General features: G+C 47.2%; 1 protein-coding gene across 3 annotated transcripts in view; it reads left to right on the top strand.

Annotated features, from left to right (window-relative positions):
• Nucleotides 1-4,361: 4,361 nt before the first annotated feature.
• eml2 (EMAP like 2) overlaps nt 4,362-25,003 on the top strand; it is a 35,933-nt gene continuing 15,291 nt past the window's right edge. For 2 of the 3 annotated variants that reach the window (XR_015105909.1, XM_086143651.1), the window contains exons 1-10: nt 4,362-4,483; nt 10,820-11,044; nt 11,686-11,806; nt 12,014-12,115; nt 20,033-20,061; nt 20,178-20,307; nt 20,756-20,905; nt 21,042-21,111; nt 21,452-21,562; nt 21,890-21,985. Coding sequence is in view for 2 of the 3 variants with exons in the window: in XM_086143651.1 (XP_085999777.1) it covers nt 4,423-4,483; nt 10,820-11,044; nt 11,686-11,806; nt 12,014-12,115; nt 20,033-20,061; nt 20,178-20,307; nt 20,756-20,905; nt 21,042-21,111; nt 21,452-21,562; nt 21,890-21,985 (1,095 nt within the window). In the remaining variant the exon portion in view is untranslated. Of the gene's footprint in view, nt 4,484-9,437; nt 9,460-10,819; nt 11,045-11,685; nt 11,807-12,013; nt 12,116-20,032; nt 20,062-20,177; nt 20,308-20,755; nt 20,906-21,041; nt 21,112-21,451; nt 21,563-21,889; nt 21,986-25,003 lie in introns of those variants that run through there. The other variant, XM_086143652.1, reaches the window with a different exon arrangement.

Consider the following 25,003-nt stretch of genomic DNA (forward strand, 5'->3'; position numbering starts at 1 on the left):
TTTAGTTTTCTTGTTGTGTTTAAAGAAAATTACATGTTGTATTTCTGAGACGGTTGGAGGTTATTTGGTTGAAGTCTGGTGATAATGAGTCGCAGCGCCCTGTTTTGGTGCTCCTGAAGAGGATCATGGGACTTCATGTTCTATTTGAACGGCAGATGAGTGATTCCGGAAATGTAGGATATATGATGGTTTGTATTTCAGACGCAGAGCTTCTCCACTCACGTCATCGCAGCTATTAGTCTTCTTGATATGAAGTGTGGAGAAGTGTGATGGGTGATCCCTGAACTTAGCAAAAGCGAAAAGTGTCTTCCTGCTGATCAGCTGAAAATAGATGTAGTTTTAAATATGAGAAAATATCTGTGAAGCCCTGACATCATCAACACTCTAAGCTGTTAGTACAATAATGGTTGTGATAATAGTTTGGCTCTCAAAAAAGTCTCACCCAATGAAATGAATATCTTTACATAATTTTTGCAGCTTTTCTAATTTTTGAGAGAGTCAATGTTTTTCAAGGTAGCTAATAAAAACAACATTGAAAAGACATCGAAATTCTATATTAGTAACCCCCATTAGCCTCCTCTAAGTTTGAAGTCATGATTTAAACTCACTATTGTTTGCTGCTCTCTAGTGGTCTCTGTGTAGAATAGCATCACAGAGCCATTGATCGTTCGAGGAGATAAAAATGTTTTTATTTTATGAATCTTTCTGGTACATCACGCCATAGAGATCTGAAGTCCGTTTAGTGTGATGTCCTAAGGTGGAGAACTGTCTCCAGACCCTGGCAGACCCTTGACTGAGAGGAAATCAAATAAAAAGAAGTTGGTAAAACAAATGTTCGGTGACACATGTTCAGCCAATGAATTAATGAATAAACAAATACACATTTTGAATCATTTAAGAATTATTAGATGGTCACCTGAATCATACTGAAGAAAATAAACCATCATCTTTATTCTTTGATTTTAGCTCAATATCTCTCTGTCTGTAGATCCCTTCATCCGTCCATCTATCTGCTGCTCAAAAGGATGAAAGGAACACCAAGACAACACATCGCATCTCAGTGGTGAAGATCTCATGCTGGGTGTTTGCTGATGTCCACCCTGGAGATGTCTGAAAGTTCCTCCCTGGAAACGCTCTTCCCCGCTCTCCCCCTCTTCTCTGATGACTGTGTCATTGGCCGACTCATCAAAGATAGTGATGCCAGGAAGAACAGGGAGTTGATGCAGGACTTTGTGGACTGGTGCCTGCAGAGCTGCCTCCTGTTCGACACTGTAGAAACCAATGTGGTGGTGGATCTCTGCAGACGTAGACATATCCAAACACCGGTGGACATCCAGGGGATGGACATTAATAGAGTGGTCTCCTCTAAGTACCCTGGTGTTCACCTGAACATCATACTGGACTGGTCACACATACTGATGCTCTCTACAGGAAAGGTCAGAGTAGACTGTACCTGTTGAGGAGACTCAGGTCCTGTGGAGTGCAGGGCTCTCCTGAGGATCTTTTTCCACACTGTAGTGGCATCAGTCATGTTCTTTGGAGTGGTCTTCTGGAGCAGCACCCTGTCAGCGGCTGACAGGAAGAGACTGGATGATCTGCTGCAGAAGGCCAGCTCTCTCCTGGGGGCCGCTAACTCAGTGCAGGAGGTAGGAGAGAGGACGATGGTAAAAGCTAGGCCCTCTGATGGACCAGCTCTCCACCCCATGCAGAACATCACTGCCGCACTGAGCAGCTCCTTCAGCAGTACACTCCTACCCCGGATGGGCACTGATTGTCACCTCATGCTCACTGCAGGAACGCCGACGGGATCCACTGACCAAAAGTCAGGAGATGAGAAAAGAGAACGTGTCAGGGCCTCCTGTTCTGGGGCGTCTCATTGTTGCTCCTCTGGTGCGCCTTGTGTTGATGTCATGAGCACATGGCTGAAACGGATGAACAACCATCTACTCCGAGCTGAGCAGAGCAGCCCATAAAATAATCTCCTGGGATGTCCAATCTCTGTGCGAAAACGTTTCATGAAGAACGTTAAGGGTCTTCACGGAGGGTTTTATTCTCCTCACGTCCGATCCAGCGCTGAAGGGGTTGAAGCTCAACTTACCTGGCCGGGGCATGTGAGTCAGGTGTCTTTTTGCACGCCGTTTCCCATCAATTATTCACAGGGAGATTCTCCGGAGAGCCCACGGAGATCCCTTTAGAAACCGTCTCTGTTTCACCCACAGCTGCGGAGGCTGCGGGGGCTGCCGGGCGGGCAGGTAGTTGCCATAGTAACAACCCCACGTTCGCCGGACCGGACAACCGTGGTTAGTCAAGCCAACCGGAAATTTATTAACTCTAATTATTGACTGTCAGGTTTTCAAAGTAAAAGCTGACGAATTAAAGCCATCCCATGGGATGACGTTTGTAAATGGGACTCATCCTCACCGAACACCTGAGGACATTTACTGTTTGAGGAAGAACATGAGAGCATGTCCAGGAAAGAGTAACACATGGATCCATTGGAAAACTGTTAGTCAAGCCTCTGAACCACATATGTCAAAGTCAAGGCCCACGGGCCGGATTTGCCCCCGAATTATCTCTGGCCCCTGGGATGAAATTGATCATTATTAGAGCCGGGCTGCAGGCCGCAGCCACCTGCTGGTGTTTTGAACGCACTGATACTGCATTCCCCACAGTGCAACGGAAGCTCGTGAACTCGCTGAAGCACAGCAAGCGGGCTTTGGCTTCATTTTTCATCAACAGTAGGAGCAGACATCAACCTTCAGCTACCTCCTTTCCTTTCTAGACAAAAAGGTTGACTTTAAGAATAGGGGTTTTTAAGCCAGCTGGGAGGCAGAGTACATGTTCATGGAGGTAAAAGGCAAACCCGTTTGTTTTTATTTTACATTACATTACAGTCATTTAGCAGACGCTTTTATCCAAAGTGACTTACAAAATTGCAATTCAAGATTATGAATAAACACTCTATGTTTATTTGGAGAAAGTTTGGCTGCAGATGTGGATAGAAAACTTGAGCCACTTTTCTAGATGCCAGACCATGAAAGAGAAGCTCTCTACCACTGTGTTCCCAAGTGCACAGTTTGTCGATAAACTCAACATACTTTCTGCTGACTTCCGACGCCGATATGCTTACTTTGAAGACCCAAAAAAAAAAGGTTTGCACTGTGCGGCACTCGACGTGGTAAGCGGATCACCAAACCTATAAATGGAGTTGACTGAGCTCCAGTGCAATGACACACTGAGGGAAAAATATGAGAGAGTGGGTGCTGCTGAGTTTGCCCGTTTCATCCCCGACACAATGCCCAAGCTGCGCATCCAAACTGCTCAGACGCTCTCTGTGTGTTTGGCAGCATATACCTGTGTGAACAACTGTTCTCTTTGATGAAGCTAAACAAAACATCACACAGGAGCCGTCTGAGTGATAACCACCTTCACTTAATCCTGAGGATTTCCTCCGCTCAGAGCCTGACCCTGAACATTGATGGACTTGTACAAAAGATGAGATACCACAAAGTATCAGGCTCAACCTCAGACAAGTAATCATCACAGAGCATTAACATATTTTTAGTTTTTAACTCAGTTACATTTTTACATTTGTTTCCACAGGACCTGTAACTTTTCTTTGAAGAAAGTATTGTTTTGTCTGTGTGCCGAAGTATTGGTATTTTATTTTATTGTATTTTATTTATTTATGTTTATTTTTCAGGGAAAATAAACATGGACTCAGGGAAAATTGCAGAAAGGAGCTATGAGAAAGAATACAACTGATTTGATTTATTTATTTTTATTTTCTCATTTTACTATTTGAAAGCAGTAATTGATATGATCATAGAGCAGCATGATATTGCATTTTCAGTTTATAATGCATGTGATTTCATTCATGCATTTAGGTCTTGGTTCAATAGGTTATGTTCAGTCAGTTTTTGGCCCTCTGTGTATTTGACATCCGTGGTCAGAAGGATTTGTGTTTGCAGGTTTGTAGTAATATCACACACACACACACACACACACACACACACACACACACACACACACACACGCATATTGTGATTAAATCGATGAATGGATGAATTCGGTGGCAGAAAAATTAGTGAAACCAGGAGGAAATAGAAATGAAAGGATGATGTTCCAAAAGGAACGAACATTTGTGCCTCTGTTCACCCATCAATATCATCCTTTAATCAAGTTAACCTTCCATTCAAAGTAATCGATTCCATCCCAATAATCGACCTCTCACTGAACGCTGACTCTTATTTTGAAATTTTATACCGGAAAAGTAACTGGTAACATTCTCAACTTGACGCTCTGTGGGAGGCAGGTGAAAGCTGGAGGGCCGTGCTTGTGTCTGCGCATCCACGGATGAACAGGCGGTGACGGAGGAGACGACAGACCGGAAGACGACGAACAGCGATAAAAGGAGGCGCTATGTCTGAAAGCGTTGGGAGTCTTTCCGACACCAACCTGCTGTTGCAGTACTGCAACCACGGTGAGTGGCAGCGACCCCCGGATCCCCAGAACCCTCGGAGGTCCCCGGGACCCGGCGACCCGGTACAGAGTCAATTCTAAGAAACGTTTTGGAAAAACAAAAACAAAAACAAAAAACAAAAAAAAAAAGGAAATCCAAATGAATTATGGAGAAAGAACTTGTGCTACTTCCGGTGTCGCCCCCCCCCCCCCCCCCCCCCTCCAAATGACAGTCAAGCTGGGTTGCCAGGACAATCAGAAGGTTAAAGACGGCCAAGGTTCCAGCGACTGCTTTGGTGTCGAAGTTCCCTGTCCTCCTCATCAGGCAGCGTTTAAGACTTCGGTTCTGAAGGAGGGCTTCAAACGTCAGCAGGTTTGGAGGCACCTGATTGTCTCAGTGTGCATTAGCCCTTCTGCTTTGCTTTCTTTGCTTTGCTGTTTGTCCTGAAGACCTCAAGCCATCATCCCTTCTTGTCCTCTTTTGCCTGATGTCATCTCCACGTCTGTGGGACAAAGATCAGTCGGGGGCTCAAACTGCGTCTGCTCAAAGGTTACGCTCAGTACTCAATACTCAGTAGGTCTCAGTATTCAGTCTCATCACTTTTCCAGGGTGCTTTAAAGTGCTCTCTCTTACAGCCATTGAGGTTTGGGGGTTTTAAGTATTGATGAGCCGATCAATAATCCGCAACGTGAAATGTGAAGCAAACAAACCAGACAGACAGCAGGGTCACACACACGCACGCAGGCACGCACGCACGCACGCACGCACGCACGCAGGCACGCACGCACGCAGGCACGCACGCACGCAGGCACGCACGCACGCACGCTCAGACACACACACATACCCACTGTCTTTGCTGTAGTGTGTTGGTATCAGTCACATGGTTTGGGTACAGTTTCTGTTGAAGATCTTCTCAGGGTTCTGAAGGACACTTGCAGTCGAAGAACCACTGAATAATGAATGAACGACCCAGAGCTCAAAGATCATTTCCTAGTCATTAATGAACAGTTCAATGTGAATTTGAGATGTTGCTTTGGCTGTGGTATGGTGGAGAACCTGGTCAGGGGGCGCAGCAGTTGCAGAAATCAATCGGTGACATGATATCCATGACCAGCCTGCAGGTTGGTGGAACATGGGCAGTAGGGACAGAATGTCTGAGCCACTTGTTGGAGAAATGGGATGGACTGTGTGCTTTTTTTTGTGTGTGTGTGATGACTAGTTTAATTGATTTCATTCCTTCTATGAAGTTTGATGGACAACCTTTATGATCTTCTCAAATCAGAAGTCCTTCCCTGAACTTGAAGAAGAAAAGAAACCCCAGATATAGAATAAATAGAAATAAAAATCCCTCCTACCTTCTGTGAGGTTTCCTCACCTCCAGACCACACTCCAGGCCAGCACACATGTCCAACAATTTCTATAGCTCCAGGAATCTTGAAGATGAGGGATCTTCACTGAGGAAGATTTAGCACATGTAAACATGATTAATTCATTCAATCATGACACAAATAAATAAACCAAATGGTTTGGTTAAATAAACCAAAGGTGGACCAGTTTGGCAGCAAAGGCAGCATAAATTGAAATTCAGATGATGGGATGACATGTACTTTACTTTTGAAATAATTGTACATTTTTTTAAATTTTTTGAATATATTGGTAAATTTGATTTTTTATGGTCAAACTTTCAAATTGCAAACCTCAGAGTGATGTCTTTGTAGAGACCGATGAAAGACCTTCCATCCATCCATCCATCCAGTCATCTTCTCCTTATCTGGAGTCGGGTTATGGGGCCAGCAGCCGGCGCAGTGAGGCCCAGACCTCCCTCTCTCCCGCCACATGGTCCAGCTCCTCTGGCGGGATCCCAAGGTGTTCCCAGACCAGCCTGGAGACGTAGTCTCTCCAGCTTGTCCTGGGTCTTCCCCGTGGTCTCCTCCTAGATGGAGAGGCCCAGAATACCTTCCCCGGGAGGCGTCCAGGAGGCATCCTGACCAGATGCCCGAGCCACCTCATCTGACTCCTCTCTATACGGAGGAGCAGTGGGTCTGCTCTGAGCTCCTCCTGGATGACCAAACTTCTCACCCTTTCTCTGAGGGAGAGTCCGGCCACCCTTTTGAGGAAACTAGTTTCGTCCACTTGTATCTGCAGTCTCGTTCTTTTGGTCACTACCCACAGCTCATGATAATAGGTGAGGGTAGATTGACCGCTAAATTGAGAACTTCACCTTTTGGCTCAGCTTCCTCTTGACCACGACAGACCGGCACAGAGTCTGCATCGCTGCAGATGCTGCACCGATCTGCCTGTCGATCTCCTGCTCCATCCTTCCCTTACTCATGAACAAGACCCCGAGATACTTGAACTCCTCCATTTGAAGCAGAACCTATGGAGGTGCTCGTCCTCATCCCGGCCGCTTCACACTGGAGATCATGGCCTGATGAAGCCAACAGAACCACATCATCTGCAAAAAGCAGGGACCTTCGATCCTGTGGCCACCAAACCGGCTCCCCTCAATGCCCTGCCTGCGCCCAGAAATTCTGTCCATTTAAGTTATGAACAGAATCAGTGACAAAGGACAGCCCTGGCGGAGTCCAACTCTCGCCAGAAACGTGTCTGACTTATAAACAGCAATATGGACCAAGCTTCGACAGCAATCATACAGGGACTTAATGGGTTCGGTACCCCATACTCCCAGAGCAAGCCCCCTCAGGATTTCCTATGGGACGCAGTTGAATGCCTTCTCCAGAGCCACAAAACACATGCAGACTGGTTGGGCAAACTCCCAAGCCCCCTCTGGGACCCTGCTGAGGGTATAGAGCTGGTCCACTGGTCCACTGCTCCACGACCAGGACAAATACCACACTGCTCCTCCTGAATCTGAGGTTCAACGACCTGGTGGACCCTCTTCTCCAGCACTGCTAAATAGACCTTACCAGGGAGGCTGAGGAGTGTGAGCCCCCTGTAGTTGGAGGTTACCCTGTGATGCCCCTTTTTAAAAAGAGGGCTCACCACCCCGGTCTACCAGTCCAGGGGCACAGTCCCCGACATCCACGCAATGCAGCCGAGGCGTGTCAGCCAGGACAGCCTTACAGCATCCAGAGCCTTGAGGAACCCAGGGTGGACCTTATCTGCCCTCGGGGCCGTGCTACTGAAGAGCTTTTTTCCAGTCCCGGAAATAGGCATGACCAAGCAAGAGTCCTCCTCATTGGAAGGTATTTCCTCATTGTTTCCTCATTGGAAGGCCTTTCAACGGGCTTAAGGAGGTCTCGGAAGTATGCTTGCTACTGAGTTGAGGTCAGCAGCGGCCCGCTCCCACTGTACACGATGTTGACAGAGCACTGCTTTCCCCTCCTGAGCTGCTGGATGGTGGACCAGAATCTCCTCAGTGCCCACAGGAAGTCGTCTCCATAGTCTCCTTGACTCCTCCCATGCTGGAGTTTTTGCCCCTGCAAGCACCAAAGCTGCATGGTGCTTGGCCTGCTGGTACCCGTCAGCTGCCCCCAGAACCCCACAGGCCAGAAACGCCAGATGCAACTCCTTCTTCACTTTCACTTTCACAGCATCCCTCACTACTGGAGTCCGCCAATGGATTCAAGGGGTTGCTGCCCCGACAGGCGCCAACCGCCTTACGGCCCCAGCTCCAGTCTTCCGTCTCAACAATGGAAGCACGGAACAAGGCTCATTTGGACTCAATGTTCCCCGCCTCCCTCTGGACGTGGTTGTGGTTCTGCCGGAGGTGAGAGTTGAAACTCCCTCTGACAGGGGACTCTGCAAGATGTTCCCAGCAGGCTCTCATGTTATGTTTGGGTCTTCCGGGTCTGCCAGGTCTGACCGGCATCCTCCCTTGCTATTTGAGCCAGCTCATCACCAGGTGGTTATCAGTTGACAGCTCCACCCCTCTCTTCACCCGAGTGTCCAGGACATGCGGCCGCAAGTCTGATGATACAACCACAAGGTCGATCAAGGAGCTGTGGCCTAAGATTTGTTGGTGCCAAGTGCACATATGGACACCTTTAGGCCTTAACATGATGTTTATTATGGACAATCCGTGACAAGCACAGAAGTCCAATAACAGAACACCGCTTGGGTTCAGATCAGGGGGGCCGTTCCCCCCAATCACGCCCTTCCAAGTTGCAATGTCATTGCCCATGTGAGTGTTGAAGTCTCCCAGTATAACATGGGCATTCCCAGTTGGAGCACTCTAGCAGCCCCTCTAGGGACCCCAAGAAGGGTGGGTAAACTGAAGTGTTGTTGGGTGCACAGCCACAAACAACAGTCAGAACTCATCCTGACCTGAAGGCGGAGGGAGGCTACCCTCTCGTCCACTGGGTTGAACCCCAATTTGCTGGCACCGAGACGGCAGGCACACCTGTCCGGCGCCTCTTACCGGGGGCAAGCTGCAGCTGAGGATCGGATCGCTAAGGTCCCCCGCTATGGCTACCGCCCAGCTCACACTTCACCCTACCGCCTTGTTCCTGTTGAAAAGACCTGTGATCTTCAAACTGTCAGGTTTCATATTCTGTCCTGAGCTGCCTGAATGAATGAATGGATGGATGAAAGATGAATTCCCCTGTTTTTACTGCAAATGTTGAAACTCAAAACACAAACTTTGTCCGATACAGCCAATCAGAGTCTCTCTGATCAGAACTCCTGGCAGGGTGTTTTCTGATTGGGTCAGAACCAGAGACAATATGTGTGTATGTGTTTGTGTGTTCTTTAGGGTCCTGCTCTGCTGCATCACTTCCTGGTGGTGCCTGGGTATGCTGCTGCAGACTGTGCGCGCGCGTGTGGGCGTGCATGCGTGTGTGTGTGGCCAGCAGCGAGGCTCCGCCCCTCCTTCCTCCTTGCTTTACTTTTGGAAGGAGGGGGGAAAGATGGGAGTGGTCAGCAGAGAGTGGGAGAGAGAGGAGGAGGGAAGAGTCCAATTTCTGTTGGAGCAGGTGGACGGACAGGAGGAAAGAGAGACGGACAGGTGGTGGAGTGTCTGACAGCAGCCATGACAGGTAGGACATATGTGGTGCACCTTCTTTAATTCACTGACTTGAAATTTCAGCAGAAGTTGCCCCACTTTGTCCTGCTCTGTTTCTGCATACACACACAATGACTGGCCAAATCTCCGTCAGACATGAGGGTGAAGTGGAAGCAAAGTAATGGAAAGACATAGAAGGTGTGTGTGTGTGTGTGTGTGTGTGTGTGTGTGTGTGTGTGTGTGTGTGTGTGTGTGTGTGTGTGTGTGTGTGTGTGTGTGTGCGCGCGCGCATGCGTGAGTGAGGAAGGGAGAGAAATCTGCTGAATCTCAAATAGACTGGGCCTCTGGTGTATGTGATGCTGCTATGAAGGTGTATTTTCAAGGGTGAAGAGGAGACTGTAGTGAGCAGGTCCTCCGCCAGGGAATGCTCCTCTGCTGGACCTCAGCAGTCTATCCTCTGGAGGGTCTGAGCTCAAGATCTATTATGCAGGAGAAACTCTCCAACCCTCAGGAAATGAAGAGCGTTTGAAACAAATCAAATCAAGTGCTGAGAAGAGGATTGGATGGAGGCAGATTGTTGGCTGGAAGAGGGGAGATGGAATCAAACATCAGCTGGTGGTTTTGTGAAAGTCACACTCATGTTATCCCCCCTGTGATGATTCATACACTCCTCCTAAGACGGATGAAGTTCACAGTGGTGACCACCTCTGACCCTCCAACCCACCGACCGTTTTCATGCAAATGTGTCAGATATTCAAATGGTCTTCCTTGCTCATTTTCTTGGTCTTCTCTTCTTCCTGGGCTTTGGCAGCAGGGAGCGGGAGGACCAGACTGCCTGTTTGTTTGATATGTAGCCAGCCCAATGCAGCCCTGAATATCTGCTGGGGTTGGACAGCAGCCCTCTGATTGTCGTCCTCTTCCTCTTCCAAACGTGTGACAGAGATGAATATGAGGCAGATCTGACTGGCGTCATTGACCCGACCTCACTCAGGGTTTCATGAGGCACGTTGTTGAACTCCATGAGTTGTCTTCTCCTTCAGCCTTAATAGGCCTTTGCCAAAAAAGGTTAGGTTCTGGTCTCCAGACCTTTCTTGATGGAGTTGACCTTCAGCCGATGTCTGCGAATAGTCATCTTCACCCTGTCATTCAGAGAACAGAATCAGATCGATTTATTAAGTTCTAAATTTTCATTCTTGAGGGATGTTCATGTTCCCCAGAGGAAGACCTGATCTTGTTCCTTGGGTCCTCTCTTGTAGTCCACAGTAAGATGTTGAGTGAACAGTCCAAGGAATGTCCATATGGTCCTTCTGAGACTTCACGGGTTCTTATTCCTACGAGATGCTGAGGGAGGTGGACCTGAACTTTAACCTCTCCCTGACCTTTTCCTCGCTCAGATGACTTGGTGTCTGTGGCGAGTTCCATGGACGTGGAGGACCGTCTTTCCCACCTGGAGCAGAGATTGCAGCTGCAGGAGGATGAGATCCAGGTGCTGAAAGCGGCGCTGGCCGACGCCCTGCGCCGCCTGGGCTGCTGCGAGGAGCAGAGCCAGGGGCCACAGGCAGGGGGTGCCAACGCTGCCGGGAGGAGATCGCTGGCCTCCGGAGCTCCGCCCACAAAGGGTGAGTGACACCAGACGCCATTTCATCTTAGACCTACTGAGACTGAGCCATTGTGTTGTTTATGTTCTTGGTCAGCTGGCTTCTGCAGATCATTGGTATCAGGATACTTTTGAAGGCGATACCAGAGGAACATTTGCTTTCTGCAGATCAGTGACTCCTCATAGTTGATACTAGAAGAATGTTTGATGTCTGGCGATCATTGGTACCAGGTTCCTGCTGAAGGCGATAGTAGAATGTTTTTTAGACCAGTTTCCTCCCAATTCTTAAAGAAAAAAATCAGCTTCTAAACGTCTAAGTGGATCCAAACCTTGTTTTGACTAGAGTTGTCTCTGGATGTCAGATGTTTTCCCTTATCGTCTAAGGCAATTTGACAAGAAGAACTCATTAATTAATTAATTAATTAATTAATTATGACAATTCAACCATCTTCTGAGAACAGTTGAGGTTCTGGATCTCCTCAAATCTAATCCAGGTCTCAGGATCTGTGAACACATTGATCTTCTGCCTCAGAGATGAAGCGTCTCACCAAGCTGGGACCCACAAGACTGCTGGGTTCCTCAAAGTATCTCCAGGTTGTGTCGGATCCTTCAGGTGGAGTCTCTGGAGGACAGTCACCAATGTCCTTTTGGTCCTTGTTATAGTGCGGCAGCTGCTGCAGGCCCTTCCCTCAAGACCTCTGAGCAACGGCTGCTACGTCCAGCAGAAACGTCTCCTCTCATCCCCCTCGTCTCCCAAAAAGGAAGCACTGCAGTTCATTAAAAGGTAAATCTGGAGATGAGGAGCTCCTGTGAGTACCTGCATGCCTTCATGAAGGGGTTTAAAGGGTTAGTGGGATCACCTGGAGATGGAGGTTGGGAGGAACCTGCATACGTACATATATCTTCAAGTTTCCTCACACCTGGTTGACCTCAATCTTGCCGGCAAAGTGAAGCCTGTGGCTCCAGGTTTACCTTCTCTTCTCTTTGACAGGAAGAGCATGTCCACTGAACGCCTCACCCTGGCGAGAAGGGAGGTGGGGATGGAGAGCCGCAGCAGGACCACCTCGTCCAGCAGCTCCACCGGTGGAAAGAGGTAGGAACATCAACCTTTGTCAGTCTAGACTTGACAAAGTTTGACTCTGGAGACCCATGATGTTCTGCTATCTTGCCTCTGCTGCTGGGGAGGCCAGGTGTCCAGAAATAATGTAGAAGAAGAGGTTCTTGTCTGCTAGGGATCAGGGGAGCTTGTATTCTGAAGCAGAAAGGATGAGGAATTGTGGAGAATCTCGACCATGTGCTGGATTGTTACATGACCTCAGTCAAGCAATTGAACTTAGAAATTCAAAGTTCGAAGTCAGCTTTATTCTCAATTTCCCCCACATCTACCAGACATTCAGAGGAATAGAAAAGATATTTCTCACATTCCCACGGTGACATGAAATGAACAAAGATCTGTTGTGTATGACTAGGTGTTGATATTCCTCGATAAAAGCATTCCCAAGGCACCAGTGAGACCTTGTGGGGTTCAAGGGAGTGATGGCTTCCTTTGGGTTGTCAAGTGGGCACCCTTCTTCATGGATGTTTCGCTAATTGGCCCACGACATCTCCAGAGGGTTTAGCAGTGAATCCCAGCGTCCCAGGTTCACTCCCTAGATGCCATCAGCTCACTTGAAGGCCCAAGTTGGATCTTTTCTCCTCATCCACAGCCACTGGCTCCCATTCTCAGCAGCCCTGGACTTGACTGCGGGCGTGTCCTTGTACTCCCATCTCCCTGAGTAGCCGAGATGTTGAAGTGGCTATGAACCCTCTGCAGCCTACTTCAACTGGACGAACCTTCACTTTCTAGCCTTGTTGCTGAGCATCTACAACGAGTTCAGCACATCTCAGCTTCTTCTGTTCATAGGCCTCCTCCACTGCACCCTCCCTGGGCACCGTGAGTTCTATGATGTAGACGAGCCTGAGTGATGATGACCACAGAATGAGGTCTGGTTGCAGGTTGGTGGATGCGATCTCAGCTGGGAAGCAGAGTTTCTTGTCCAGGTCCGCCAGCAGCTTCCAGTCCCGTGGACTGCCCAGTTGCCCAAGGTCAGCTCTCTTGGGGGCGGGGCTGGCTTGCCCCTCCCGCACGAATGGAATTGGCTGCCAACACGATGACGGGGGAGCCAGGGCGTTAATGCCGGTCTGGCGAGTTTCCAGTACCACTGCAAGACCTTTTTGTACCTCGTTGTGTCTCCAGGTATAACGGCCTTGGGTTAGGCTGGTCTTGCATCCCACTAGGATGTGCTTCAGTGTTGCCGGGCTGTCAGGGGCTGCAAGGCCTTCTCTGCTGACCTAAAAAAATATCTGATTCACAGATGTTAATTATAATTTGTCCTTGAATAATTATTAAATAATTCCAAATGTTCTGTTTACCTCCTTTCATAGCTTTTTTCCTGGTATGGCGCTTCTAAACACGCATTTTCATATTAAAGTATTTAACCATTCACATTTCAGCCATCATCTGTTGCCAGGCAGGGTCAAAGGAAAAGAAATCTGTCCAGGGGGGCTGCACAATCAGTTCTGCTAGCCCTTTACGCATAAAAATAAGTGTTGAAGATGATGTTACTTCAACCAATCAGATTTTGAGCTGGTGAAATCAAAGCCTTCTAGCAGGCTACAGCAAAGTCAGTGTATTCATCGTACTCTGATTGGATTGTCAGAGAGTGGACAAGTGTATCAGCAAGGAGAAGCGTGCTAGCGAGCTGCGAACAGAAATATGTTGTGTTTTGGTATAATATCGGTTTGTCAACCCACAAAGGCTGCAGGAGGAGAAGAAATGGATTTAGTTGCCAACATATATTGTTAAAACCATTTTCTAAATGGAGTTTTGAATAAAAAGCTGTACATATTAAAGAAAGGTTGGGCAACTCCTAAGCTAGTGAACCTGTCACAACCAGGAAAAGGATTGTCCAACATTTTCAAGCCATGGACTATGACCGGCACCCCTGGCTCACAGGCTCTGAGGTACACTGCAAATTGTATTGCTGGGAGTGCTTGGAGCTGAAGCACATGGAAAATCAGTATGACAGAATAGTTGAACTCTTTTTGAGGAAAGAAAGGAGGATGGATTTAGTCTCCAAATGATCAGAATTTGGGACTTAAATGCTGCTATTTTCCTAAATAATACTGCAAGTTTATGAGGTTATTATTCGTGCTTTTTATGTGTCGCAGCTCCTTGCTATGAAGGCATTTATTGTGGCTATTGTCCATTTTTGTTGTCCCGGTGTGTTCAGATTTCATTCAGGGAAAGACGTCACAATGGTCAGGAACTGATCAAGCAAGAATGGTTTATTCAAAGTCAGGAAATACACTTGCGAGATATCCCAGAATAAATGTCACCCCGAGAGGATTGTTCACCCTCTCTGGACACCTGCTGAGATGCGTCCAGCGGATGTGCAGGTGAGGAGGTTCTGGCCCTGAACCAAGGGGGCGCAGTCATTTTATACCATCGCCTCAACGGTCAGGTTCACTTTCTTATAAGGACTTATTTTATACACTCTTGGAAGTTGGGCCCAAGCATTTAAAAAAAATGAAAATATAAAGTATATATTCTTGCAAATAACTATAATAGTTTTTAGACATACTTTACAGTAAAATAATAATTTTGATAGTCAATACGAGGTTGGACACATTGTGACTCGTCCGTATTTCACAGTTCCTCTCAATTTGCCTCTTCCTCCTGACTCTGCTCTGCTATAGCGTCTTTTTCTACTGAAGGCTGTGGTGCAGGAGTTTACCCATAACATAGATATGGGTAATTGTTGGCTCACTTTTTTTCTTCTGGGCAACCGAAGATTCATTTATTTTGTAATGGCGCCCTACAGCCGCGTAGCTTCTACCTTCATTCAGGATGTCAAGAAGTTGAAGGTTTTCTGCGATAGTTAACATCTTCCTCTTCCTTTTAGGCACATCATCAGGTGCTTTTGCTGGTTCAGAATGTTTCTTCAACATTGTGGCTTTTGTCATGGAGAAAATTTGCAAATGTAAATTTGGCAAGCTGTACAGAGACAAGGCGCGGAGATTGTTGACACTGGTCTACCATCCTTAAGCCAATTAGGATGCAGAACACAACATACTGTACTGTAAAAAATAAGCATTACAAAAACTGCACTTAAAAAAATCAGCGAAATAGCAAAGGGGAACCGCGTTATAGCGAGGGTTTACTATAGTGCAATATTCAGGCTAACATGCTAACATGTCTGTTATTAAAACAATCAGTCAGTTTTGGATTTCAGACCAAACCCCCTTCATACCATTTTCTGAGGAGGTCTTGGTGGTGGTGCTTTGACACCCACCTTCCCAAAGCATCTGCCCCTCAGGGTCTATGTTTCCAGGTGTTTCTACAAAGCTGGTCTTTTAGATTCTCCAATCAGTAGCTTCTCCAGAACCCAGAGAGGTCCATCGTTAATGGAGCTGCTCTGAGAGCATGATCTCCAGAACTTACATCTCATGCTCTCTGGGATCAGTCATGTGTCCTTCCCCTCCTCTTCGCTCCGTCTCTTGTCATGTCTCCTCGCCTCCTTCCTTCTCTCCTCTCATCACACTCTTTCCCTCTTGTCCCCGTTCCTGCTGAGGCATCATATTTCATGCAGTGAGCGTGTGCAGTGGGGGTGGGGCTTCTGAGTGAGGTAGTGGCCTCTGATTGGCTGCAAGTCTCTTGGGCTGACTTAAAAGTTGCCCTGGTGGGGGGGAGGGGTCAGTCCGACAGGAAGGAACGACTCGTCTGCTCATCTGAAGAGTAGCGGAACATCGGCTGCCATGAAGAGAACCTCCAGGTACAGGATGGACTCGTGTCGGGGTTCTGACTGTATGGAAAGGTTTGGTAGTTCGGTGCTTAGAATGGGTAGAGGAGCCATTGTCTTTTGTGCCCAGGCTTCACCGTGCAGCCTGAGGAACTTGTGTGTGTGTGTGTGTGTGTGTGTGCGTGTGTGCGTGTGTGCGCGTGCGTGCGTGCGTGCGTGCGTGCGGTGATTGTTTCATTGTTATGGCGTGGTGAGGGGAATTTGTCATGCAATTGAGTGGCGGGACCTGGTGGAGCTTCACTCTGACATCAGGATATCAGACAGAGCTGTGAGACAAAGCATGAGGTTTCTTCACTCCTGGTGAGTTCAGGAGGAGTTTGTGGTCATGTAGGAGGGGTCTCCGGAAGGAGCGTCTCTGCATGCAGGATCGTATATTAGAAAAATTGGCAGAAGTCCTTTAAACTTAGACAGAAATTATCTGAAAAAAGGTGAATCAGAAGAAAGATGGAGAACCAGAAGAACCTTCTACCATTTGAGAACATTTTACTGCTGTGTTCAAAGGCCTGTCTTAAGAATTGGATTAAAAACAATCCGAGACAGAAAACATGAGTCTCCTTCACCTGGAAGGTGTCCTGGTAGGACTTGACTAAAAATGGCTCTTGAAGACCTCCATGTACATTCATTGTGTTGAGGGGGGCTGCAGGACTGGACCAGGATGGATTCCTGAAAGGAACCAGACTGATGGGTTCCTTGGAGCCATGAAAGCCTTGAACTCTGTCAACAGGATTTACAGCAAAGCAAATGCAGGCAGGCAGAGGAGGAGCCCCACCCTGAAGAACAACAGACATGGAGAATGAGCGTCAGCAGGTGGACATCTTACCCAAAGCAAATAATCCGGTATCTCAAATGAAAGTTTAGCGTTTATCACATATCCTTTATTGAAAGGCTCTCTGCCCTTTAGTTCCAACAGAAAGGACTTCCGGGGCAGAAATTCTCCTCCATGAAGTTCATGTTGGCTCCTGAGGAACATTCCTAGTCTAAGGTCAAATCCTCTCAACAGATGAGACATCTGATGACAAAATGTAAGATCTTTGAAGGAGCTGCCAATGAAACAAAGCAGGAGGAGAGAATAGCTCATTCAGATCAGATCTCAGGACTTGTCTGCAGCCAGATGGAGCTCCACCCGCCCCACACAAACCATGCAGTGCGTCTGTGTGCGTCTGTGTCTGTAATGCAGTGGTGCTGCAGGATGCTGGAAGAGGAGGGGTTGCAGCTTCTTCATGTCAACAACTCCATGAAGAGCTGACTGTCCTCCAATCAATCATACTCTAGATTGATCGTCCAGGAAGTCAGTGTTTCCCATAATCTAGATGTTCCATGGACCTGAAGGAGACGGTGGGTAGGAGACTGTGGTGTCGACCCAGGAGGCTTGTAGCCAACTGAAATCAATGGTCAGATAATGATTGAGTGAGAACTGATGGAAAAGGTGGAGCATAAAATGAACTTAGTAATGTAGAAGTTCTATGCAAATTAAAGTGATTCTTTGAAAACAGATGATAGACCTGCAGATAGAGTAGGCTGGTGGAACAAATGGTGCCGTTGTTCTCCTTCCTGGATTATCGTCCCCATCTGATCTTCACATGGTCACTGACTTGATATGCCTATTAGATCCTCATGAATGGCTCTTTGTCCTTGCTCCTTTTATCTTCTCCTTTGGGCTGCTCCCCTCAGGGCCTCCACAGCCGATCATCTGCCTCCATCTAACCATCAGCCATAAATGTCTGATTGGAGTGCGTGCTAGTGTTCTTGCCCAACACACACACACCTAAAAGAACTGGACAAGCCTCACCCCTGTTAATGTGCCAAACCTTCTGGAGCAGTTGGACCTCAAAGCAGGAAGCAGTTTTGGCTCTGCCTCTTTCGTGTGGTGTTCAGAATCCAGTGGGTTATATCTTCACAACCAGTCTTAGAGCAATAAGATGAAAGACCCGACATATTAGAACCTTCAATAATGATGATGAAAGCGCCACTGCCATCATCTGGAATAATTAATTAATGCCCCCCATCACCAATAATCAATATTTGTTTCCAAAAGTTTGAAGACTTTTTATTGAAACCAGTTTGTTATCACTCAAAGACGAAATTTAGGACAAATTTAGGACGAATTTAGAATTTTGAACGGCTTCTGCCGTTGCCACCTCAGTGGTCGGCAGGCTTTTATTTTGGCGGGCTCAGCTGAGGGAGAGCTGGAAACAGAAAGTGGTGGTCAGATTGAAAGGTCCTGATTAAGAGTGGGGACATCACAATAAAACTGGTCTTTTATGTGAAGATCTTTCTCAAATGGTTTCCACTTCCCTTTGGATCCAAAATAGACAAAGACTCATCTGACCTTCTGCTGCAGTCCATGCAAAGAGGAGGAGGAGGAGGATGAGGAAGAGTCCTATCCTTTCATCTTTGGTTAGCCTGTCCTTCCTCTTAAACCTCCTCTGCTTCTCAAACCAGTTGTTCCCTCAAAATGTCCATTGTAGGATGGCTGGATTTTTTTTTTTTTTTTTAAATCCTCTGAGGTTCTTCAAGGTTCAATGTTCTTCACCTCAAAAAAAGCAAACAGTTCTTGTCCTAACTCTTGTAATTCATCTTGAGGAGCTCAGCAGAAAACGATGATTATGATTGTTACTGCATTTTATTGGCATCATATTTTAGAAATGATGTCCCGCGTCTGACAATATAAATATGACTTGATTGTAGGATGAATTTTTGATGAAAATGAAATTAATGTTTTTCTGATGCAACAAGGGCATGTTCCGGTTCTCATTGTGACGCAATGGCTGGTTAGTGACGTTTGGTTGATTGAAGGTAATATTGAAATGTCGTATTGATATTTTTTTTAAGGAATTATTTAAAATGTAAAATTGATATATGAGGGAATTTTCAGATGTCAGAATCGGAAGAAGAAGGACAGAGACCTTTATTGTCACATTCAGATGGTTGACCATCAGACCAATGTTTCAGACCAGGAGACACCTGGTTCTTTAGACCAGGACTGTCGTGGTTATGATGGTCCTGATGCTTGGCAGAGGATCTTCTAGATCAGGGATGTCAAAGTCAAATACACAGCCGATCATGCAGTGCGTCTGCATGATCGGGGGCTGGACTAGTTCAGTGTTTATTAAAACATATTGAACTGACTGAACATAGCCTATTGAACCAAGACCTAAATGAATAAATAAAATTGCATGCATTATAAACTGAAAATGCAATATCGTGCTGCTCTGTGCTGCTCTGTCATATCAATTACTGCTTTCAAATAGTAAAATGAGAAAATAAAAATAAATAAGTCAAATTAGTTGTATTCTTTCTCATGGCTTCTATCTGCAATTTTCCCTTAGTCCATTAACTGAAAAATTAATATAAATAAGTAAAATAAAATAAAATACAAAAATCTATGGCACAGAGACCAAACAACTCTTTCTTCAAAGAAAAATCACAGGTCTTGTAGAAACAAATGTAAAAAATTACTGAATAAAAAACTAAAAATACGTTCTGGCTCTGTGATGATCACTTGTCTGTGGCTGAGCCTGCTATTTGGTGCTGTCTCATCTTTTGTACAAGTTCATCAATGTTCGGGGTCAGGCTCTGAGTTGAGGAAATCCTCAGGATTGAATGAAGGTGTTTATCGCTAAGACGGCTCCTGTGTGATGTTTTGTTTAGCTTCATCAAAGAGAACAGTTGTTCACACAGGTATGTGCTGTCAAACATAGAGAGCGTCTGAGCAACTTCGATGCACAGCTGAGACATTGTGTTGGGGATGAAAGGTGCAAACTCAGCAGCACCTACTCTCATATTTTTCCTTCAGTGTGTCATTGCACTGGAGCTCAATCAACTCCATTTGTAGGTTTTGGTGGTGCGCTTTCCACGTCAACTGCAAAAGGATTGGGGAGCAGTGCAAACCTGCTCTTTTGGGCTTCAAAGTCAGCAAGTCAGCGTCGAAAGTTCGCGCCAAGTATGTTGAGTTTATCGGCAAACTCTGCTCTTGGGAACACAGCGGTTGAGAGCCGCATCCGGTCTGCGGGCCTTGACTTTGACATATGTGTTCTAGATGATCCAGTTGTCGGGTGCAATGAAGCAGATATAGATGCCAAGATGTCCAATATGTCTAAGTCCTCAAACCCTAAAGTTTGAAGGAGGAAACAGGTCTTTGGACTAAAAGTCTTGTGGTTTTCTTTCAGCAAATTCAAGGAGTGCACGTTCAACGCAGGTGAGACTCTCACATTCTTGTGATATTCAGGACCAGGCCATGTCTGGTTGGTCAAGAGAACCCTCACATCTGTGTGTGTGTGTGTGTGTGTGTCCAACCCTCTCACTCTGCCTCAGAGGACGGGTACATCAGGATGTTCCTCCGTGGGCGTCCTGTGACCATGCTTATCCCTGAGCAGCAGCGGGAGACCTTCAACCCCGACCACAAGATGGCGCTGCCCGACCGTACGCTCAAGCTGCAGTGGGTGTATCCTTGGCTGCTGCACCCCCTGGTGTGCAACTGGAGGAGGGGCACGTGTGTGTGCTTGGTTTTATATTTATTTCTAATTTATTTACCCTGTTTTTGTTCTAAAGTGTATTGTGACAGTTTCATGAAAAAACGTCAGGTCTGAAATGTCCAAATTGGTAGAGATGTCCGATCTTCTGAGGAGGTTCTCAGGCCAGGAAGGCCTGAAGGACCAGGAAGGTCTTGAAGGTATCTCACCTCCAGGCCCAGAGCTTTTTAATTCTTCTGTGGGTTGTCAGTTTGTCTGAAAGGTCAGATTTAGTCACATGGAGACACTTATTCTAGTTTCCTCTGGGTGTTGAAGTTTAAGATGATGTAATATGTTACTGTTTCTTCAGCTGAGATGAAGAGCCGGATGTGAAATATGAAACACCTTTGTGGATTGTGTTTCCTGACTGCTCTCCATCAGGTATGGTTACCGTGGACGCGACTGTCGCTCTAACCTTTTTCTGCTGCCGACCGGAGAAATAGTGTACTTCAATGCCTCGGTGGTGGTTCTCTTCAACGTTGAGGAGCAGCAGCAGAGACACTACCTTGGACACAACGACGACATCAAGAGGTGAGAAGCCCCTCCCCACAGCCCTGATCCTCCAACCCAATGGATGTTCCTCAGACCCCCTCCTCTCAAAGGTGCCAATCAGTGTCCTGACTGAAGAAGCTAATGATGGAACCCATGACATTATCTTTCTTATCAGCTTGAGTGTGCACCCAGACATGGTTACCATAGCAACCGGGCAAGTGGCAGGCAATTCCAAGGATGGAAAGGTACAGTGAGAGAAAACCGCAGACATGATGTTTTGCTCTTATTTAGAGGTTTCTATTAGTTAAATGTCCAAGAAGGTGTTTCTCCACAGGTTCACGTGATGAAACCTTCAGAGGTCCTCCTCCTGAACCATGACCGTGTCAGACTGGATGTTTCCTTCTGTATCTTTTGCCTCTGTTCTTTAGTTCTCGGCTCTCGGTTCTGTGTGAAGACATTGAGCAGACACGAAGATGTCTGTAGAAAGTCCAGAAAGTCAATGAAATGATGATGTTTTTACTTGAAGCTGTATGAGTGTGCGTGGTCTCTTGGAGACCCCCTCTCACCTCAGGTGTCTCTGCTCAGCTCCTGGCTCCTCATGTTCGGGTCTGGGACTCAGTGAGCCTCAACACGCTGCATGTGATCGGGATCGGCATCTTCGACCGTGCTGTCTCCTGCGTGGCCTTCTCTAAGTCGGTAAGAAGATGCAGGCCATGCTTCTCAATCTATACACCATCAGGGGAGAAGGTCCAGTGCCCTGCTTGAACCCCAGCATAATGACATTTGTCCAGAAGATCTGTCACTGGTTTTATGTAAATATCTTGCATGTTTCTGTGCCCCAATCATAATAGTGATAATGATAATAATGACTATGATAATAATAACAATGATGGTAATAGTAATAGTAAGTACTACAATACTGATGGTAATATTTCTAATGATGATGATGACAGTAACAGCCTTCATCTCAGCACCCATTCCTCGAAGGCAGTGTCCATCAAACTGTACTCTCTGTCTTTGCAGAATGGCGGCACCTTCCTGTGCGCTGTGGACGATGCCAACGACCATGTCCTGTCTGTCTGGAATTGGCAAAAGGAAAAGCAGCTGGCTGATGTCAAGGTAGGCTGACCTTTGACCCCCAGCCTTTCACCCTCAGGGCTATGGACTGATAAACATGTCACTGTTATACATACATACTGTACTACTGTACATACTCACACATGCTCACATGTACATACTCACTTGACAACCCGAAGGAAGCCATAGCTCACTTGAACCCCACAGAGTCTCATCTGTGCCTTAGGTATACTTTTATTAAGGGATATCAACACCTAGTCCTACACAACAGATCTGATCATCTGGTTAACCAGTGACTGCTGTGAAAGTGCAGCTGTCAACAAGGGAAAGACCTTGCGACAGCATGGAAAAACAACTGACAGGAAGGAACAGACCCCAACACAACAGGTGTATGTGTCCCACCCAAAACTTGCTATGAAAAGTGCTATGAAGAAAATACCCCCTGAGCCTGTGAGAGTGGGGGCGGAAGATGGCTCATCGGCAGATAACATGGTAACGAACACAGGAACGGAAAAGACTACGAGTTTGATGATCAGCATACTTAGGGCTCCACCAGCTACAGCAGGACACAGGCTCCAGAACTGTGTATGTGGCTTGACAAAGGTTACTTCACCCTCGGCCTGAAGATACACCAGGGCAAAAAAAGGTGCCTAAAGAAGGGTCAACAGGGATGTCGCATCAACAGCTACTTTTTGAGAAACAGGCCAAGTCAGTCGACTGAAGTCCAGCAGCAGGGCTCACACCACAGTCTGCAGGACATCAGTGCCCCGGTCTCAGAGGAGGAAGAGCTAGGCACAAGAGAGGAACCTGAATCCAACACAGTATCTCCAGCAGCAGAGAAGAAGATCCCGGGGCGAAGGCCATTAGTCAAGTGGCCAAAGTCCTGCGACAAGTTGCTGTGGTAGGAGATCAACACTGATCTCCGCAACATCCTAGAGGGAATCAAAAGCACCACCATGAAGAAGTTGGAGAGAATGGGCGGGCTGATCTATGCCTATGGAGCAGAACGGTTCGGTGTGGTCATAAGCAAATGATCAAATAGAGCAGTTCCAACAAAGTCCAGAAGGCAGACAGAAATAGACCGCCTAGTCAAGGAGAGGAGGCAGCTGAAGAAACAATGGCGGAAGGCCACAGAGGAGGAGAAGGAGGGAATAAACGTGCTGCAGGAAGAAATTCAGAGTAGGCTAACAACACTGAGGAGAGCTGAAAACCTCCGCAAGAAGCGCAGCAGGAAGGAGCAAACAAGATCACGCTTCTACAAAGATCCCTTCCACTTTGTGAAGACTCTCTTCACAAAGAAAAAGAGTGGAAGTCTCTCAGTGTCAAAGACTGACCTGGAAAAACATCTGGAAAAGACCTGCACATATGACTGTCACCATGAACAGGTTCCACTCCCATCTGAAATGCCATCAGTCAACTCATCACAACACGAGCTAGACTGGTCGCTGGTCGCTCACAGACTGGCAGAATTCCTGAAGGAAAACAACCTGAGCGACACATCAATCCATAAAGCAGGCATCTCAGGCTTCTCCGGGTGTGTGGAGCATGCTAGTGTCATCTGGTATCAGGTCCAGCTTGCCAAGGAAAGAGGAAACAGATCTTCTTATAGTGTTCCTGGATCTTGCGAACGCCTTTGGCTCAGTCCTCAAAAACCTCCTGTGGACAGCCTCCAACTACTTCAGTGTCCCACCAGCTCTTACAACCCTTGTCAAGGCCTACTTCCAGGACATTCAGCTCTGTGTGACAGCAGCAGAGTACACCACAGCATGGCAACAGCTAGAGGTGGGAATCATGGCTGGCTGCACCATCTCCCCCTTGGCCTTCACCTTGACCATGGATGTCATCATACGGGCTTTGCGGTGGGTGGTAGGCGGACAGCGAATAAGACCTGGACTGAGGCTGCCACCAATCAGAGCCTACATGGATGACCTCACAACACTCACCACAATCAAGGCTTGTACAGTACTGCAAGCTTTAAGATAACATCGAGCTGGCTCGCATGAAGATCAAGCCGAGCAAGTCCAGAAGCATTTCCATTGTCAAGGGGAAACTGCTTGACCACCGCTTCTACAGTGGCAAGGAATCCATTCCAATGGTCTCTGAGAAGCTTGTGAAGACCCTAGGTCGTTGGTATGATGCCTACTACAAGGATAAAGAGGATAAAGATATAGAGCAGCTCAGGAAGGAAGTTGCCAGGGCGTTGCTCCCATGCCTCCTGTGGCCACCAACCTTATATGAAGTTTCACTTACAAAGGTAGAAAAGCTGGAGAGACTGGTCAACTCATATGCAAGGAATTGCCTTGGCCCTCCCAGGTGCTACAGCAGCATTGGGCTCTATAGCAAAGGGCTGCTACACATGCCCATTTCCAGTCTGGCAGAGGAGTACATGTGCGCCAAAGTCAGATTGGAGATAATGCTATTGGATTTGAGCGACCCATTCGCTAGCACAACAGCCAAAGCAAAGCCTGTCCAGCCCAGAGAAGCAAGCTGGTGGTCCAGGAAGTTCATTGGGAGGAGGAAGCAGGAAGGCGTGCACAAGCTGTGTCACAGACGAAGCAAGGGCAGTGGATGACATGGGAGGGAGTCAAGAAGCGGAAGATCTCCTGGAAAGATCTGTGGGAGATGGAGGCCTTCAGGACAAGTTTTAACATCAGGGCGGTCTATGATGTCCTAACTTCTCCTGCAAATCCAAACCAGTGGTATGTCGAAGACCCTGCATGCCCTCTATGCTCAAGTCCAGCAACACTGAAGCACATCCTAGTGGGATGCAAGACCAGCCTCACCCAAGGCTGTTATACCTGGCGGCACAGCCAGGTACTAGGATGTCTTGCAGCGGTGCTGGAAACTTGATGGACGAATGGTCATGAACACCCTTCCTCCTCTGTCATCCTGTTGGCACACAACTCCATTTGTGCGGGAGGGGCAAGCCAGCCTTGCCCCTGTGAGAACTGACCTTGGGCAATGCGGCAGTGCAAGGGACTGGAAGCTGCTGGCAGACATGGACAAGAAACCCTCCTTCCCAGCTGAGATTGCATCCACCAACCTGCGACCAGACATCTT

This window comes from Fistularia commersonii, chromosome 3 (assembly GCF_037954325.1).
Source record: "Fistularia commersonii isolate RoL2024-O1a breed Wild chromosome 3, RoL_Fcom_v1.0, whole genome shotgun sequence".
In the NCBI taxonomy this organism is placed as follows: domain Eukaryota; kingdom Metazoa; phylum Chordata; class Actinopteri; order Syngnathiformes; family Fistulariidae; genus Fistularia; species Fistularia commersonii.